General features: G+C 40.0%; 2 protein-coding genes across 3 annotated transcripts in view; one reads left to right on the top strand and one right to left on the bottom strand.

Moving 5' to 3' along the window:
- zdhhc9 (zinc finger DHHC-type palmitoyltransferase 9) overlaps positions 1 to 14383 on the bottom strand; it is a 30386-nt gene extending 16003 nt beyond the window's left edge. For both annotated transcript variants that reach the window (XM_058649905.1, XM_058649906.1), the window contains exons 1-3: positions 13930 to 14383; positions 13624 to 13836; positions 2773 to 2933 (exon numbers count right to left, since the gene is read on the bottom strand). In XM_058649905.1, coding sequence (XP_058505888.1) covers positions 2773 to 2933; positions 13624 to 13787 — 325 coding nt within the window. In that variant the 5' untranslated portion in view covers positions 13788 to 13836; positions 13930 to 14383. The remainder of the gene's footprint in view (positions 1 to 2772; positions 2934 to 13623; positions 13837 to 13929) is intronic.
- A 2058-nt stretch (positions 14384 to 16441) lies between these two features.
- On the top strand, positions 16442 to 19037 carry trmt12 (tRNA methyltransferase 12 homolog). Its single transcript, XM_058649904.1, has 7 exons — positions 16442 to 16630; positions 16845 to 17013; positions 17109 to 17307; positions 17455 to 17608; positions 17705 to 17814; positions 18050 to 18207; positions 18651 to 19037. Exons 1-7 carry the CDS (start codon positions 16578 to 16580, stop codon positions 19035 to 19037), a joined length of 1230 nt encoding a protein of 409 aa, XP_058505887.1. The 5' UTR covers positions 16442 to 16577.
- Positions 19038 to 20066: the final 1029 nt, after the last annotated feature.

Here is a 20066-nt window from a genome sequence, read left to right as displayed (position 1 = left end):
TGTCACACGAAACTAGGGCTGAAGGATTTTGACTAAATCTAATTGCGATTATTTTGATAATTTTTACATCATTATTCTCACTTTCATTCAAAAAACATATTTAAAATGATTACTATGTGAAATTTGTGCAGATCTGTGAGAAACAAAGATGTTGCCTTCAGTGTGTGATAATAAGATGTGTATAGGTCAAGACAATAATTCATCTAAAATTATATTCTGACACATAATTTTTTGGCTTTAACAAACCTTAGGCCGTATTGAACGGCATCAGCTGTAAGTCACAGTGGTGTCCAGTCACGTTCAATTCAAATCAATTCACTTTGATTTGTATAGTACCAAATCACAGCACATATCTCAAGGCACTGTACATAGTGAGAGAAGAGAAAGAGAGTAGAAACCCAACAGTTCACACAATGAGCCAACACTAGTGGAGAGAGAAAAAAACAACAACTCCCTTTTAACAGGAAGAAGAAATCTCAGACAGAACCAGACTCAAACACGTGCAGCCGTCTGCCTCGACCGGCTGGGGTGAAAGGAAAAATGGGGGAGAGAAAGGGAAAGAGGGAGGCGAGGTAGAGACAGAAGAAAAAGACCAGGAGCAGATTATAAATTTGGACAGGAGAGTCCTGAATCATCGGACATGTTTTAAGTACAGTACTACAATGTCAGTTATACACGCAGTAGCACCACTGTGTGGCGTCTGCATTTTCCACTAAATCATAATTTACAAAATCGACGGTGATATCGAAGACGACCCGAAACTAATAATTGAGAACATGAACTCCTCAGGAAAATGATTACATGAACTGTCCAGGGTGTACGCCACCTATCGCCCAATGTCAGCTGAGATTGGCACAGTGCCCCCCCCGCGACACTCATGTGAGAAGATAAAGCAATAGAAGATGGATGGATGAAACAGAGTTCTTAACAGAACCAGTGGTGGTGTCCACCTTGTGGCTAACTGCTACTTCCTGCCTACATCCTCAAACTAGACGACTACATTCATTTTCATAATCTTCGTATCAGCACATAAGCTGTAAAAATTGGTTAATGCCGTAGACTTCACATTTGAATGGACACAGATAAGAGATTAAGCGATTTGTGTCTGGTGGCGTTATCGCTACAGACTGGGAATTATAGCTGTGCAGAGACCGTCACATTAGACCACACGTCTGACTTCAAAGTTGCAGAAATCTGAACAGAATCTCAGCGTTATCACTGAAAGGTGCAGGAATAAACTGTGATGTGGTTCTTCGTCTTCCTACTGTTATGAGTAATTTGAGTATTTCAAATTTAAGTCGATATTAATATTCTCTGCAACATAACATGTATGTTTATATTTTTTTTGTGGTTATTTATGGCCCTTTTCCACAATAGTCCCAGCTCGCCACAGCGCGGCATGGTTTAAGTTGGTTTTCCACTACAAAAATAGTACTTACACAATGTGGGTGCAGTCATCACTACACAGCTGCATGAAACTGCCGTGACTTGTTTTACACACGACACACACACACAAACGAGTGACTAGTGACTTGTAAAGCAGTTGTTTTTCGTGTGACTGAATCATTAGAATCAGGTAATTAAAAACATTTATTCAGTACTTCCTCCATGACTGGAGCACAGACTCCGTCTGACACAGTCACTGGACTGACAGGGTAGGGTTTGTGAAGCCTCTTGCAATCAGCAGCGCTGTCACTAAATACACCAGACTTCTCTGTTAAATATTGAGATTTTAGACATTTCCCTGGTAGTTGTTGGAGATTAATCCACATTTTTTAGGATTGTTAAGAGGCGAGCCGGTGGAAACATGCCATTAGTTTCATATCACTCAAAACCTTTCATTAAATTTACATAAACCTGCCATAAATACTGAAAAATCTGACATAACAGCTCCATCTTTGGCCCAACTCTTACTCTGCTAAATGTTGCCGTGTAGCCAGGGTTATGTGGGTTGAAAGCAGCTGCTGGCTGCTGATTCTGATGATGATGAATGCTATCAAATCTATGACAACAACAGCAGAGTTGAGAAATGAGCTGAGACTCACTGAACTCACTAAACTAGATAAACTCGATAAAGCCAAGGATCGAGCGCTGCAGATCCAGGTGATGATTCTCTGTAGGATCATTTCCATTACCGTTTTTTTTTTTTTTTTTTAACCCTAAGACAGTTATATACGTTACTTGCAACTGTAAAAATACTGACAGTTGTATGTTTAGGATGTCAAATGACTGAAACTACCTCTACACAAATTAGATACAATATAGGATCTAAAAAATAAATAGAAAACTAGTTTAAGGCCCTAAAAACCTGTTTTATAAAAGAGCTTCATTGTGAAATGATGCTTTATGTTGGCAATAATCTAGTGATATGACATATTAGAGATCTAGTGCAATACTACTAAATAAGCAAGATGATATATTTTCACTTTTCCCCCCAAAATGTGTTTATTTTTAGAAAATATGTAGAGAAGGCAACATCACATGCATAACAATAAGTTTTCTTTGTCTACTGAAAGGAGTGGACGGAGGCAAATGGATGAAAACCTGCTGCCAAGTAGGGGTTGGAGGCTTAAATACAACACAAGTCCACAATTAGAAAAGCACAATCAAGAATATTTCCATATCGACACAGTGGTTCAAAAGAATCAATACAGTCTCACACCATAAATTCTTGCAATATTTTAGTGCATCAATATTTTTTTTTACACACCCCTAAATGGAAATAAAGACAAATATTGATCTTTTCTGTGAACCATCATTGCTGTAACTCACCGATTTCCATCTCGATGAACGAGGCCTCCTCTGGCAGCGCACGGGGCAGCACCCCGGGGTCACTGAAGCTCGTCCTCAGCAACATGGCGATGACGAAAAGGAAGAGCAGGACAGCGAAGACTGGGATTGTGGGAGACAGATGCACGGCCAGGTACGGACATCTGTAGAAGGGAGATGAAAAAGTTTGTGAATATAGAGAGGTACATGTGCTCATTACAGCCCTAATGAGACATCCGTGGACAATTAGGTGACTACTTTACAGCTGCAATAGACAAAGTTTTGTAGTAAACTTCTTTAATAACTGGTATAATCATGTAAAATTATTTATTTCTCCGTTTGGACTTTCCCCTTGGATTTGGGTACAATATTATGGAAACTGTTCAAACTTTTACAATATTAAAAAGCAATAGGTAATCACAATAAATAAAATAACTAAATGTTGTATATTTTGTGTCTACACATGACTACTGTTACTGTAACAGTAAGTGGCAACTGGTCCTGATGTTACCCATAACAATCTGAAGTCACACACACACACACTGGCATCCACTCATGTGTGCCATACTTTTTTACATATGATTTTTACATATGATCTATGATTGGAAGGATGATGGACAAAGACCAAAAGAAAGTGACAAGAGAAAGACGTTTGTGCATTTGATGCTGTTTTAGTCTCTTTAGCTTTGGAACAAAAGCGTACGTCCCTGTTAATCCGATCACATTCAGACGACATTAAGTACGACTGCTCACATCTGGATTTTTGTGAAAATATAACAGCAATAGCATTTCACACAATTATTCATCCATTACTCCTCCAGAAAACGGAACAGTACGGAGTACAGGGTTTGGCAAAACATTTAAGCTTAAAAAGGTTTTCAATATGCAAAAATTAATAACATTGACTCCTCTCTGACAAGAGTGACTTGTAGTGTCCCACAAGGTTCCGTTCTGGGACCCAAATTATTTATTCTTTGTATAAATTCCTCAACAGAAACAGAAAAGCCATTCAAAGCAAAGCAGAGAGGACATGACACAACAGCACTATACTTACTCTGAACTGGTGTTCAGAGAATAAGGTCATGAACTGTAAAGGCGGTTTGTTTTTTTTCCTCTGGGCCATGCATAAGTCATAGTCATGAATAAACAACACCACACCACCCTCCCCTCGCCTCCTGAAAGAGTGGACAAACATTAGCATAACTCCATTGGCCAGGTCTTTGAGATTAGAGCCAGCAGTACTCCTCCAAAGGAGAAAAAAAACGCCTGCTGCTCAGCATGATAGCAGATGTGAGTCGCGACACAACAGAAGCACAGGAGCACAAAAAGGCTTCTGCATGCAGTTATGAATAGTTCATCTACCTCCCATCCCATGGCCCCCCCCGAGTATATATTCATCATGCAACGCTAATGTTGCGCTGCAGGATTGCAAGTTATTTGGCCATATCCTGTACAAGACTAGCTTTTGTAACACATCATGAGAGACGATGATGGCTACCTGGATCCAAATTAGGAATTTTGATAATAGTTCAAATTGCTAGTTAGTTAGTTAGATCAGAGAAGAAAGCTGTACTGGAATAGAGAACCATCTCAGAGGGCAAAACAAGTTTTATTTTAGGTTCCTTTAGGTGATCTGTCATCCATTGTTGCCACACACAGCCAAAAGGAAGTTTAAAAAGAAAGGGTGCAGCCAAGTAAACAACTGCAGTCAGCAAAAAAACTCGGCAGATAAGCCTCCTTTAATGACTCAAACAATATGTAGATGAATCCGGTTCATCAACATGCCTGAGCACTGACAACACAACAGGACACACAGGCCCACGTGGCTATCTTTTTTTAAAAGGACTCTGCAATGCCTTGCCACAACAAACCAGAAAAGAATCCTAAGAAGGCAACAAATGCACACACACACTGGACTGGTCTGAGCAGTTTCTCTGCAGTGCCTTTTTTCCCCCCACACTAATGGAAACAAGGAGCGCAGATCAAATCAATAGAAATTTCCAGTGGTGCAGGCCTGTGAAATACTTCTGCTCCATTTGTAGCGCAGACATGGCAGCAGCAGGCAGTGGATACGGAATGAGGGAAGCAGTCTGTCGATGAAGTGTAATTCCAGTAATGATGACTGGTAGGTATTCAGGGCACACTCTATCATCGCTTCCCATCGAGCCTACACGTCCTTCCTGGATGTGACCATTTCCTGTGCTGTTGGGGAGCAGGGTGGTGCTGCACGGAGAAGCTGTGTGAGCTCATTCATCAGTCACTACAGAGGCAGCAGAAAAACACGACTTAATCTGGCCGGTGTCCATGATGGGGGGGGGATACTTTCATCATCAATAAGATGAACAATCAGACTGCCAAACGACTCTCACAGGCCTCCTACACACTCCCCATCCCTCTTACTCAACTTCCTAACCTCTACATTTGCAGCTCATTATAAACTACTGCCAGCAATGAAAAGTATGTTTAAGTACCACGCTGGAAGTTAACGCGAGTACACAGTAAATTTTGCAGTGTTAAAGTAAAACTCTGAGTCAATTTAACACAAATTCACATTGTACACTGTGGAATAGTTCACCCTAAGAGAGTTATATACACTTACTCCATCAGATTCAAATGTTACAAAGATTACATAGACGCTGGAGTGGTTTATGGAATTCAAACACTTTTCACGAAGCAAGCAACACTTTATGAATTGAGCAAACAAAATGAACCACAAATAGCAAATGAAATATCGATTTTAATCATTCTAAAATATTGTATTTTATTTGTTTGAAAATGCACTTTTTGTTAGCAATTATCGGAATTGTGTTTGCTCCAACTCTTTCGAGTTTGCGCTCCCTTACTTCTTCTTTGTGCTGTGGTTTTGCATTTGCGATTCTGACCATGGGCGGGGCTTTAAAAAGCTGCCTGCTGATTGGCTACTGAGTTTTGGAGCATTGACAGCTGAAGTAGTCACGGGCTTGGAGTCGCAGTCCGTCTGGATGTAGACGGGGAAAACTTGGGGAACGAGTTCCAGACTGAATTTGCAATTTGAATTTTTCAATTTGCAATTGAATTTGATTTTGAGGTTTGTTTTTGTTTGCTCAGTTCATCAAGGGTTGCTTGCGTTATGAAAAGTGTTGCCTGAAAGTATTGACACAAAAATCTAATTCCATAGTGGTTTAGCCTGAAAAGCAAAGCTAAAAGGTGAAAAACAACAATTGCCTTAAGCTTTAACTTTCCAAACCTATACAGCGGCAAATGACAGCCACATCTATGTGGAGGTGCAGTCAAAATATCCATAAAGTCATTATCATTCTCAAGCAGAACTCGGTTCAACACCGGTACTTTCTACTTCAGATGTAAAGCCTGCTGGAGACGTTCTATTCGAAGCAGGTAGAGAAACCTGCTCTCTCTTTGTACCTGCACTAACCAACCAACCGTGAATCTCCTGACACACATATTAACTAATAATCTTTGACTTACTACTTAAATTAAACTCACCCATTACTGCTTATCCTTTGACAGCCTTGGGGGCTGGAGCCACTCCCAGCTGACACTGGTGGAGACAGTCAGCCTCCATCATCACCGCCACCGAACAACAACAATTCACACATGCATTCGCATCTAAAGGGAATTCTGATTAACCACTTAACCTCCATGTGTTTGAACCGTGGCAGGAAACCACACAGGGAACATGCAAAGTCCACACAGAAAAGGATTTGGCAGAACTTTGCTGTGACGTGACAAGTGCTAACCACCGCACTCATCTACTGCCTAGTGTGTTAATTGTTTCTGCCATAAGCCATATTTTACTAATGGGCCCCCGACAACAGACATAAAATCATTATGAGTGGACATTAGGCTCAGACATAATGGAACACCAAGAGGAGATAGTTTATTGTTTAATACGTGGTCTCTTTACAAAAACTAAATCCCACCCCCCTGTGATCAGATGGACATAAAGAAAAGAAGCAGCTGCTTATTCAGTATTTACAGTGCATTAGGGTGTGTCGACTGCATACTTTGATCTATGACAAGAACGGAAAGATGACAAGCCTCTAAAGTCAGTGCATCTTTGAATTAAAACCAATTCAACAGTGTAGAAAATAAAACCAAGATTAAAACATCACCACGTCACTCTGTAGTGAAAGTTTCCGAGCCTGTCCTTTATTAATAGTTGAGCCCTTTATGAATCCTACTACAAATAAATGATGCTGTGCAAGCAGTGATCCACAGTGGGCCTGTGTTATTCCCACATCTGTGCACTGTGGTTATGTCACTTTCTGGGACACTGCTAAAGGAAACTAAAGCTCACCAGTGAGCTTGGGAATTATTCAAATTAGAGGGTGGGTTCAGACATTTTTGAAAAAAAATGTTTGCCCTTGGTTCCTTCCTTCCCAGTTTGAGTGTCTCATACACTGAAGTCACAAAGCCATAATAAATACCTGACAGAGCCTGAAAAATCCAGGAGGTTGTTCAACAACATTTACTGCTTATCCATCGACATTGTTATTCTGTCTGCTGCTCAGATTGTTTCATAGGCTCCAACTGTAGTTTTTCATCCTGGTCGCCGTAACTAACCAAAGTCCTTGATCCATTTGTGGAAGCATCAGTAACAATGTGTTTTTTTTGTTTCGTTTTTTTGGAGAAAACAATATAAAATTTGTTGTTTTGCAATGCTATAACGACCACACAGTATAATTATTTATGCAGGAAATATGGGAAATCATGTACACAACTGACAACTGGTTAGAGTACTAATTATTTAGTGTGACCTTGAACTATAGCACAACACTGGCTCTTAAAACTGGAGTGACTATTTCATGTCAAGAAATATCTGCTGTGAAAAGCACCATATTACATATACCTGGTTGAGCTTTACATACACATGTTAAGAGTAAAAGAGTCACATTAATCCAATCCAAATACCAATGATCACAGGATTTTAACATAAAAACAACAAAGGTGTCCCTAAGACGTTTACACAGAACTATACATATAGTCGTTTTAATTAGTAAAAAAAAAAGACGTTTCAAATAGATTATATTGGTATTTTTTCCCCATCTCGATTTTTAAAAATACTTCCAAAAAGCCCGTCATTTAAAATATTAGATTTTCTTACATGACATATCAGGTTAATCAGAGGTAAGACCATGAGGTATTCTTTCTTTTCATTATTATTAGCTCTGTGAGCTCAACATTGAAACATCCTTCAAAGCACTTTTAAATCAACCAATAAGTGAGTGAGTTTGAAGGAGGTGACACTCAAGCTGGAGAAGATACAACCAAGATACAGTGTGAGTATAATACACACACAGACAGAGAGAGAGAGAGAGAGAGAGAGAGAGACAGAGACAGAGAGAGAGAGAGAGATGAAACATTAGAGGCGAGGTCATGGCCATTTTACTTGCATTAAAGCTTGGATTACAGATGTTGAATCACACAATATTTGCTGTTAAATAAGGACTAATGGTGAATCTGGTAATTTGATGTCTGCATTCTATCTTGAAGGAGAGCATCTAAATTTCCATCTTTGTACGGCCAGCCCTCTCCTCCTGCCTGAGAACAAAAGCCTCCACATGACGGTTACTGTAAATGGACCCTGTACTCTGAATAGAGCATAAATCGTGTTATTGCTCATTTAGCCTGGACCAGAAGCTGCTCACTGATTGGCCGGCAGGGAGACAGGGTGGGGTTAGAGATGCTCAGGGAGGCCCAGTGGCAGGGATACAAGATATAAAATCTCCTCTGACTGCAGATGGTCAGAGAGCACTTTGATTATTGGACAGAGGGAGAGACAGAGGGAGGATGAGAGAGATTGAGAGAGAGAGACATATGCTTCTCCAGCACCATCCTCAGTGTCCTGGGGTGGACACACAGATGACACACTGTCCCCCTGTTCCAGTTTCTTGTCCCTTCATCCAAGCTCTATAGGGGACTACCCACATGCACTTATGCAAGGATGCACACACACAGTTTGGGCAGCAGTCAACGTCAGGACCCTTATAGATATAATGCATTCCAGAGCCCCATACCCTACCCCCAGGTCTTAGCCTTGAAAAAGCCCTTTAAAGATGCAAGGATGAGACATAACGTCCTTTTGGTCCTCACAAAGCAACAAATACAAGAACTCTCACGCACGCATGTGCGCAGGAATACTCCTTTAAAAGCAGCACTCCTTTTAAAAGGACCCTGCACAGACTTCCCTTCATTTGGACAGTCTAAACAAAGCATCACCATACAAACCATGAACCATAAATCAGTTAATACCTAAACCAAAATCCAGTTCCCCAGATATGACATTTTGCCTTAATATGTGCAGGTTTTGGTCTCCATGAGGACTAGTGGTCCTGAAGAGGCAACAAATTTCAAGTTCAAACCCCCTTCCACACGCAAATGGAGGCCAAACCTTGTAGAAACATTCATGTGAGGCGTTTGATATCCAAAAAGCCTTTGCGAATAATCTCTCATTAAATGTAATACACTGAGTGTAAAATCTCATTACTTTTTAAAAGAGATGAGTGGAAACTCAGTGAGTACAGAACCAGCAGAGTGAAGATGTACACAGTCTTACAGAATTAATTTAATATGGAAAAAGAGAGAAAGGGGAGGGGAAAAAAAAGCTGTGCCTGCATCCTCACTGAATCATTTGTTTAGTTCTTCCTAATGAGTCTTTCCATTTGTGTGTTAAACCGCTCGCTTCCGCAATTAAGCGTAAATCAAAGCGCATAGTGGTTCCCTCGCACGGGCGCTGCTGATGACTGGTGATAAAAGTGAGGAGGCTTCTCTGCATGTGACGGATATGAGCGAGTCCACTGTCCTCCTCTCTGTCCTCTCTGTCCTTTATCAAGGCCAGGCAGGACAAGTACGAGAAACTAGTCAAACTGAAAGGAAACTAAACACTGCAGAGGAAGCATTTAAGATTATAGAATAATGAACAACAGTAAAGTAAACAGGAATTAGCCCTCACAGAAAACTTTGCTGCTTTAAAATGAGATTTTAATAATGCAGTGCCTTGCATTATTTGTGTGTACACCGCGTTGTTGTTGTTCAGTTTTTAAATCAATATGAGATGCCTTTCGCAAACTATTAGTATTTGATAGATTGTGGACATTGTGCATGGTGCTTTGAAACAAAGTCTTGTTTATCACAGGATCAGTGAAACAATGATCAACATTTTAGTTTAGGAAAAACCTGTGCAAAAAAGTTCACTACAGCTTTGCAAGGTAGTCCGTGTGTTGGATAGTGACACAATAGATGAAAGGTCACGGTATCACAGGGAGGGAATTACAAATGAATCCAGAAGTCTCATGACACAGCTATACAGGAAAGAGACCAACAAATGATATGTTATAAAAACATTACTTTGTTAATAACCTTCTAAAAAAAAGGATTTGGAGCAGTTCCCTTTTGCTGCTATTGTCAGCCTGATTATTATTGTGCTTATCCTGATGAAATTAAATGTGATTCAATGTTTTATTGTGATTATTGTCCAAATCTGCTTTGCCTCCAAATCCTACTAAAATCACTTTACCTTACATTGAGGTAAGAGAGAAATGTTTGTTTGTTTTTTGCACCATTAATATAATACAAGGTAAATATTTTAAGTAAGTAATTAAGTATAAATGAGTTCCATGACTCGAAAGATGCAGACTTCCCTTTACTGTCACTTCACAACTAGAGAAAACACCAATGCTGTGGTTTCCTGTAGTGTCAATTAGCACTGCAACAAATAATTAGTGTCATTAATTAATTAATATGTTGATTATTTTCTTGATTCATCGGTTAGGTGTTTTTTTGTTTATAGGCAAATGTCTTGTTTTGACCACAAAGTGATATGATTCGGTTTAAATTATTTCTTACAAACACTCAAACCGATTCATCGATTATCAAAATAATTCACAATAATTTGTTGCAGCCCCAGTGTCAGTTCACTCAAAATCGAATTATTTCTTCCTTGGGCCATGAACTACATCACCCAGAAAATCGAATCAAAATCTGTTCTTCATTTTTTTCATTGTTATTCGCTAAAAAACAGACACAAACAAACAAACAAACAAACAAACGGGACCAAAAGCATAACCTCTTTGGCTGAGGAAATAAATAACTGGACAGCATTTTCAAGGCTCTTGTGTCAAACGTTACCGATTTTTCACATTTACGATTATGCCAATAATAGCATGCATGATACATTTGTATCTCAGCCCATCCCTTCTTCTTATGCCTGGACTTCAGTCAAATGTAGCTGAAAATGAGCTGTTTTTGAATAAAAAAAAACAACCTCAAAGCCTTTTCTTCTCAAGCCAATAACGCTGTCAAAGATGTAAAACCAGATATGTGTAATGGTGCAAGAGACCAACTACCCCCATGTTGTCTGATGCCAATCTCCACATTAATATCCAACACCCCCCCCCATGAGAGATAATTATGTTTCACTGTAATATGTAATATGAACATAGCATGCTAACAACCCTCCAGCCATTAGTCACTGAAATGCCTCCTGTGGGCTCTGGATGCTCAGTGTGAGCAACATCGTCTCTTCTTTCTCTGCGCTCTGAGCCGAACAGCAGTAAAAAGAGCAGAAGGGGGGGTTGTGGGCAATGATGGGCAGGGCCCGGCACGAGTAAAAGCAGCTTCTTCTCCACATATGCGCCCACAGTGGAGTCAGTGGAGGCTGGCGTGTTTCTTTTTTTGCTACAGCACTATGTCACTATGTCATATACATAGAGGAGAGGAAATGAGATGGGACAAAGACAGAAGAAAGGCGCACTAAATGAGACACAGCACCGTTTTATGAGGATTACGTACAGACTTGAAAACAATCCTCTCCACACGGCCTTAACTGACAGAATTTGGGTTTGCGTGCCGCATCTGAGATGAGACTGCAGCGTGTGCAGGGCTAATGAGTCCACTGGGCTGAGTGGGTAGTCAATTGAGACAGTATAGGGAAGTGCTGAGACAACAGAAATTTCCTTTCCTTAAACCCCCAAAGCGGAGCCGGACAGCTAAGGTTATTAAAAATTAAACACCTCCACTCAGTATGTGGTCAATCATAAACCCTTTTCTCTGTCAGAAGCTGAAATTTTGAGCAGTGAAATATGAATACAAGGTCCATTTGGGATGTTTTTGGAATGGAAATGGATATGAAGGCCATAAGATCTAATGACACTTCTGTATAAAATATGTATTCACCTTATAGATGTATATATATATATAGAGAGAGAGAGAGTCTCAAGATAACCAATCACTCAGCAAAGTATTCATTTCAGTAATTTTTCATATGTGAGAATTTCACATGCAGTTTATTAACATGACTTTACCTGGATTGTTGCATTAACAAAAAACAAACAAAAAAAAGCTATTTCAGTGCAACATCTTAGATGAATTAAATTGATATTTTCTTTCATCACAATAAACGGCACTCTTTAAGTTGATTGTGGCAATGAAATGGATCATTGTGAATGTGGGAAATCATTGATACTTTACAGGAGTGAAATAATGAGCGAATTTGATCAAATCAGGTTTATGCGTTTAAGCTCAAACACAACCTCATCCAAATGGAATTCCACAGACAAGACTAGAGGTGAGTCAAAATATTGATTTGGTGATATATTTCCGTCCTTCCTCATGCAAGACGATAATCGATGTGCACAATACTTCCTCTAGAGGGCAGTGAAGAGTTTATTTTATTGTGTTTGATCCAAAATAGGCTGAAACGCAATTTTACAGCTCAATATTTTGCGGTAGTGGAATGCAAGACCATGAAATGTAATTCATCCCAAATATTACTCAGGAGTGTTGCCGATGAGAGAGAAAGAGTCATTTTCAGCATTTCCGTATGTCCTACGCGAATTTAATAACTTGCCTTACCCGATAGCCTCTCAAATCAAACATGCCGCAATATGATTCCGCACCATCTCGCAGAGACGACCTTGAAACTTTCCACTATTTTTTAAAAGCCCGTATATAGGTCAAACTGTAAAGCCCTGACTCATCACTGCAAACTTTATTCTCCGGTTCGATGGCCTGCTTCCCCATTACCTATGTGCATATTTTTTGATTGACAGGACGTTGACATGTGGAAAAAAGACTGGACATTCAGACTGGAACAATGTACAGAACACCCTCAAACACCAAAAGCTGGTTTATCTAGATCATCCATCCATTCAACCACGCTTTATCCTCCACATGAGGGTAGAGGGGGGGCACTGTGCCAATCTCAGCTGACATTGGGCGATAGGCGACGTCCCACCCTGGACAGATCGCCAGTCCATCACAGGGCCACACCTATGATCAATTTAGAGTGTCCAATTTACCTAAACCCCATTTTTGGATCGTGGGAGGAACAGGAGAAAACCTATGCACACAAGGGGAGAACATGCAAACTCCATGCAGAAAGACCCTTGTTTCGACCGGGTCACAAACCCAGGTCTCCTTGCTGCAAAGAGAAGTGTTATCTAGATCACCTTAAATTCATTCATTCACTGCCTTTAGGTTTCTGTCATTCTGTCACAATTTCCAGTAGTATTGTTGCGTTTTGTCCGTCATCGTGAGCTCATTTGCGAGGACATATTTGAAAAAAGCACACATTGAACAGGGTTTTACACTAAATGAAGGTTACATAGACTCTCCAACACACTTGGAATGGAAGGGTGGGGTGAGGGACATTCAGGGCCAACATGGAAAATGTCACTCATTTTTTACACACTGAACCTTTAAGACATAGATCTACAAGTATGGGAATAATAATGTTGGTCGTATCATTCCACTGCCATGTTTGGGTGCAGCTGGGAGGAGGCACAGGAGCGACTACAGTGACTTTTATGGACTGTGATGTACAGTATAGAGTCCATGTATGGAAACAGCACTTACTCAAAGGCAAAGAAGAGCGAGCAGGTCCCCACGATGAGGAAGAGGGTCAGGTAGAAGACTCCTTTCTGCCGGGCCATCATCACCCGGCCGTCGCAGCAGAACGTGTTCTTGCCCGGGAGCTTCTCCCATTTACGCACCTTGCGCGTAATCATCACCGCCGACATGGTGGCGTCCTGTTATCAGTGCTTCTCTGGGTAAACGTCAGGTGTTATACTGTAAAATATAAATAAATAAACAATCACAGAGTGAAGAGGGAAAAAAATCTGCTCAGTCAGTTTCGCGCAAATTGGCACAAAAACAACTCACTCAGCGATATTAAAGATTTCCTCGGCGCGCGGCGATCATGACTGTGGAGCATTTTCCGACGTCCAAGTGTCGCAATCACATCATCGGCGTTTTCTGATCGGTAACATTCCCAGTTCGTCTCTCTCAATCTTTACTGCAGCGTGTCATGCCCACGGTGAGACTCGACTCCACGCTGCTGCTGCTGCTGCTGCTGCTCACACACAAACAAATCTCGACGCCTCGTCGTCCTTCACTCGAGTAAATAAAGACAAAAAAAAATCATCCAAACGCTTCGAGGCTAAGGATCCAGCTGTGGCACCGGCGGAGCTGAGTGGACCTTGACCGACTGACATTCATGTCATATCTGGATAAATCATCAACGAGCTGCTCTCCACCTCCACCAAACACCAGGCTATGACCGATGACGTGGACAGTGTAAAATAAAAATAAATGATGATGATACTACTAATAATAATAAACGCCTGTATGCACGCAAACGTAAAGCTACTGCCGCCGCTGCTGCTGCTGAAGAAGAGCTTTTCCTCCGCAAGATGCCAGTTGTTTAGTTAATGGCAGCAGGAAACACGCCTAGATTGAAACGTCTAATCTTAAAGGCGCAGGACAGGTAAAACAAAATGGAACAAAGGAGCCAGATTAAGGTCTTGTGCAGTTCACATTAATATTCAGTAATCTTTAATTTCACCCAAGTGAATTGAGCGTGTGGAAAAAAATGCATTATAATGGAGTTAATCTGTGTTAATCCCTGCAGGTTTACTGTAATGATAATAATAATAATGATGATGATGATAATGAAGAGTTCATTTTTTGAAAATCCACATTACAATATACTTTACAGTTGTGTTCAGACCTATCCATTAAATAATATACAGTAGGCATTATACAGTATACAGTTTGTTTATAGTAGTATATAGTACACACACAATATGTGCAAAATATTCAGTTATTGGTGCAAGTTTGAACAGAAATTTGTATTTTTATTACATTCTATAAATCACTGACAACACTTCACCCAAAATCCAAACAGATGATATTGTATTTTATGAGGATTTATTAGCAGAAAATGAAAGCTGCTCAAAACCACATTTAGACATTGAGGAACACAAAGAAACAGTCAAGACAATACTCGTGTTTACAAATTAATAGTTCAGACATTAAGGCGTGGAAGGCACTTTATCAGATACATGGGGTCAAATTATTCCGTTTTGGAGGGTTTTTTAAATAATTAAAACAAGCTTTCTGATTTTTCAGGTTCTTAAATGTGAATACTTTCTGGTTTCATTGATGCATTTGATTAAGAAATCATCAAAATTGAAAAATGTTGGTTTGTGGACAAAACAAGACATTTGAGAACATCATCATCTTGAGGTTTTGGGGAAACACCAATCAACATTTTCTGACATTTTCTGGACAAACAAATGCTCAATTAATCAAGAAAAAAAAGCAACAGATTCAGCAATTATGAATTAAGAAAATACTTACGACCCAGAGAATGAACCAAACATCCTTTATTCTTTATCCGCAGGTCCTGCAGCATTATATCTCCTTTGGAAGAGGACATTATTAATATATAACCTATTAGATGTTTCTTTGATGAACCTGCCAACTCAGGTTCAAATATCTGGATGGCTGCAGAGGCTCCACACTGTGTCAGAGAAGAGGAAGACGGAGCAGGTCGTTTGCTCTTGCATCAAGCAGAAAGCTTTATGATATGACTCATGTAATGATTTTAAAAGCATACAGATACGTGCATTTATCCCCAGTGATTTAACATGTGAAATACATACTAATAACTTAACCAGCTCATATTTTAACATAAATGAAATGAAAGATTCGTCAGATTTGACCAGTCATAAAGAGTGAAAGAGACAAAAATACATTAAGTATCACTGAGAGTATGTAAACAAATTTACAAGCAATAGCTCTGCATACATTTTTTTCTGAATCACTGGAATAAATGCAGTAAATGTAGTGCACACTATATCACTTTGCTCTATTTCCTTGGTTCTTAAACTGTGGTATGTGTACCACCATGAGCTGTATATATAACAGGGTATGTGATCTGAGCAAACAAATAACAAACAAAAAACGAAATTAATTAAATAATAATGGTAGCAGGTGCTTTTCATACAAATAGGAAGAGACATCATGAAAAACCTTCACAAAAGCTCAAAGGCTACTTTAACTCAATGATATGTCACCTATGACAGATATGTTTTAAATGATATCACATGTTTTATAGAACACTGTTTTAATCCTCACTCATTTACTTCCCTTGGATTTGTCTCCATCTGTTGACATTCGGGAAACTGGTCCAAACTGGTTTTGTTGTGTCGTTTCTCGGGGCTGTCGCTCCCGCACACAAACATAGCACATTTTAAGTCCCGGGTTTAAGTTTAAACCCTTTAATGATAAATTAGCCTTACTGCTCGTCAAATGATCACTGAGTTAATAACAATTATCTCTGCTACATTCTGTTCTGGACAATAAAGTTTCATGTTTTCAAAAGTCCGTCCCGTATAGCAGTCCGACTGGAAACACGCTGTGGCTGTAAAGAATCTTCGTTACCGGTTTACCTGGAATTCTGTGGATAATAAAACGAACCGCACAGTGTTTTTATTTGTTTGTATTTTTCATTGGATTGTTTATAAATGGACGGAGTTCCATGTCTCCGTGTGTCTCAGTGTCACACACAGCAGTTCAGGTAATCCGCCATTAAATCCTCTTGGATTAATGTACCTGCTAGTTATCATTTCTGCAACTCTCTTACTGATTGTTTTTATTCCATGTCTATGTACACTGGTCTTAAGTCTAGTTTTATTGAGTTCACTTTCCCATAATTACTATCTGTGAAGAGTGCTATAGCAATAAACTTTGCTTTCATTATAAAATGATGTGTGTTTGTGTGTGATTGACAGGGAATGTCTGCAGTCCAGAGGAGCTCTGGACTTGAGTTTGCGCCTGCTGAAAGACCCAGATGGGACAGTTCTCTTGCCCATTCAACCATCCTGTCTGTCACAGCTTGATCTGCACTCTTTCAGAGACACGTTGCCTTCTGACAGTGCTTGTGAAATAGTTTGGAGTCAGGTAATCAAAGCAGAATTAAGTACTATTCGCAACAGGTAGTTGTGCACTGTACCATGTTTATGTGTGTCCTCTTGTCTGTGCTGTTTTTACCACAGTCTCTTCTGCAGTCAAAGAAAGAGAGGGGAAAGACGAGTGGTTGTAAACTTGAAAAAGTCCTCCAGGAGCTGTTGGAGTCTTGTGGTGAAAGATGGACGGAGGAATTGAGGAGGAACCTTCCTCGCAGCTTCCAGAAGCATGGAGACCTTGTTCTGCTGGGAGACGGCTGTTTCTCCCTGCCACTTTGGAAGAAAATAGGTACTGTTTACATCTTATGGAATCCACACCACAGAGATTTGAGGCTGCAAATTAAGCCCCTATCCAGCCTACAGTTCACACAATAAAGCACCCTCTGAGTGTATTTTTAAAAAGTGATTGATCAGGATATTTGGTTCCCATGTTCAGATGTTCAACAACTGTGGAGTGCAGTGGCCAAAGGTCTGGGTGCGAAGCGTTTGGCAAAGATGAGTCGAATATCCAGGGATGGATTTAGATCTCCTGTGGTGACGATGCTGCTAGGAGAGCACAGCTGGGTCAAACATTCGGATAATGGTGTCACGTAAGTGTCAGTAATAATCTGCCTTTTTATTTTTATGACACATGGTTTACTAAAGCCTGTCTGTAAGTCATAATCTCTCCCTCACCTTTGTTTCAGGTATGAGTTTGATGTGACCAAATGTATGTTTTCAGCTGGAAACATAACAGAGAAGCTCCGGGTGGCTGGATTTAACTGCACAGGGGAGACTGTGGTGGATTTATATGCAGGTAGAAAAACTGTGTCTTGTATCATGGCTTTTTTAAAACAGAAATTACAGAATATATAGTTTGAATTGGAACATTTCATGAATGAGGAAAATAAAACAATACATGTACAATATCATATAATAGAATACAGTGGTCATAGACTGAGGAGAGTTATTTTGTCTTTAGCCCACCCTTTAATTAATATTTTCATTTTATCACGTAAATAACATAATTTGAACTATGACTTGATTGACAGGTATTGGATACTTCACACTGCCCTATCTGGTGCATGCGGGGGCCAACCATGTTCACGCCTGCGAGTGGAACCCTGCTGCTGTCGAGGCCTTACAGAAAAACCTTCAGGCAAACAAGGTGTCTGACCGCTGCACTGTTCATCAAGGAGACAACCGACAAGTAATGTATTCTAATATTCATGCTATGTATACTCCCTTTGTTTACATTCAACAAGATTAGTTGTGGCTTCCTTCCAGCTGCTGATCTCTACACTGCAATCCATGGACAAAAGTGCTAACTTGTGCTCTCTAGTGGTTGAGATTAGCACCTGAAATGAATGTTGGCTCTCATCTAGAGTTATCCTTTAAAACTTACACCTACAAACACATCAGATTCCTTCTTATTTACTTCTAAGTTTTGATGATTGTAAGTCTCATCATCCACCAGTGAAATCATCAGAACTTTTTTCAGGGGTTAAATATTTAAATGTATTCTGTCAAAAGCAGGTACTCTTGGAAGTATTTACACTGTGGCTCTAAAATTCAAATTAACTTCATTATAAAAATTAAAAGGTAATGACATACATGATGGTAGTTCTGAAGAGCTTTATCTTATTTTTCCAGCTCCAGCTGTGTGACATCGCAGACCGGGTGAATCTGGGTCTCATACCAAGCTCTGAGGATGGCTGGCCTGTCGCTTGTCGCCTGCTGAAGAAAACAACTGGTGGCGTTTTGCACATTCACCAGAATGTCACGTCACCGCTACCGAACACTGCAGCAATTGATGATGATGATGATGATGATGCCGCGACTCGGAGGATTTCTGGGAAGAAAGCAGACAGAGAGGTGTGGCAGACCTGGGCCGATGACACAGCAAAACGCATCACTTCTCTTTTAAAGGACGCGAGTGGTGCATCGTGGACGACAAACATCCAGCACATAGAGCACGTTAAATCATACGCACCTCACGTTCACCACGTTGTGCTGGATTTGGAGTGCAGGCCGCTCTGAGCTGAGGAGATGGACACAGATACAGCGTGGACTCTGTGGCTCTGGACATTTTAATGTACTGAGTTTTTCCAGAGAAAGAAGTTTCCAACAAATGTGACAACTGCTGGTTTCCGTAGTCATTTTGTCAGTTAGTGAAATCTCAGTGACCTGTATCTACAGTGGCACGTCTGACATCAACAGGAACACCCATGATCATTATTAAACTATAATGTTCTGACTTTTTAAAATAAAGATTTGTGAAGATAAGGTGAACACAGTATATAAAGGGGAGTCTTTTAGTTTTCAGGAGGCTAAAGCTCATTTTATTGACCCACTCTTTTGGGCTATCGACGCTTTATAATTTAACAGATAAAACTGGAACAATAAATAATGTTTTCATACAAAGGGACCACTCATGAGTGTGTGAGTCATATGATGCAGCGGTTGAATTCTAAGCCCAGTTGAACTGCAATGACAGATCTTGGACCCAAATAAGGGAATATCTTCAGGTTGAATTAGTGCTCATCCTTCCATCAATAATCTACACTAAAGAGCAGAGGGGCCCTTAAGTCGACTTGTGGCGGATTAACATTCTGCTTTTTCATCATATGTATCTGCTGTGGAGGTACCAGGAGGTAAGGGCACAACATAGTACAGTATTAGCACTGCATGTGTGGGTTTTCTAAGATCTGATCCAAACCTACCCAGTAAGTACTATTTAGATTTTGTAATCAGTATATATTAATGGTATCTTGATAAATACGTGACAAGGAAATATTATTTTTGTCCAAGTTGAAGATTTGGTTACATTGCCATTTAAAAATGATGATTATGACATGGAAAATAAATGTATTATAAAACAGTGCATTTGTATGTAATTTAAACTGTTAAAAAAGGGTCTGAACTGAGCGTTGGCCCCTGGGAATCTTCACATTATCAAATCTGGCCCTTGTTAAAAGGAGTTGCGGAATTGAGAAGTACACATGTTGAATCCTGTCGGCCACAACAGGAGGGTTATAGTGGACCAAACAGCTCAGACTGATATTATAA

This window comes from Solea solea, chromosome 14, assembly GCF_958295425.1.
Source record: "Solea solea chromosome 14, fSolSol10.1, whole genome shotgun sequence".
NCBI lineage: Eukaryota > Metazoa > Chordata > Actinopteri > Pleuronectiformes > Soleidae > Solea > Solea solea.
This window is presented reverse-complemented; position numbering and strand designations above follow the sequence as displayed.

What these genes read in the sequence shown, in the direction of transcription:
- trmt12 (XM_058649904.1), top strand. Translation starts at nt 16,578, where the DNA reads ATGGACGGAGTTCCATGTCTCCGTGTGTCTCAGTGTCACACACAGCAG. An exon ending in GTGAAATAGTTTGGAGTCAG is followed by an intron (nt 17,014 to 17,108) that starts GTAATCAAAGCA and finishes TTTTTACCACAG; the next exon opens with TCTCTTCTGCAGTCAAAGAA. An exon ending in TGTGGTGGATTTATATGCAG is followed by an intron (nt 17,815 to 18,049) that starts GTAGAAAAACTG and finishes CTTGATTGACAG; the next exon opens with GTATTGGATACTTCACACTG.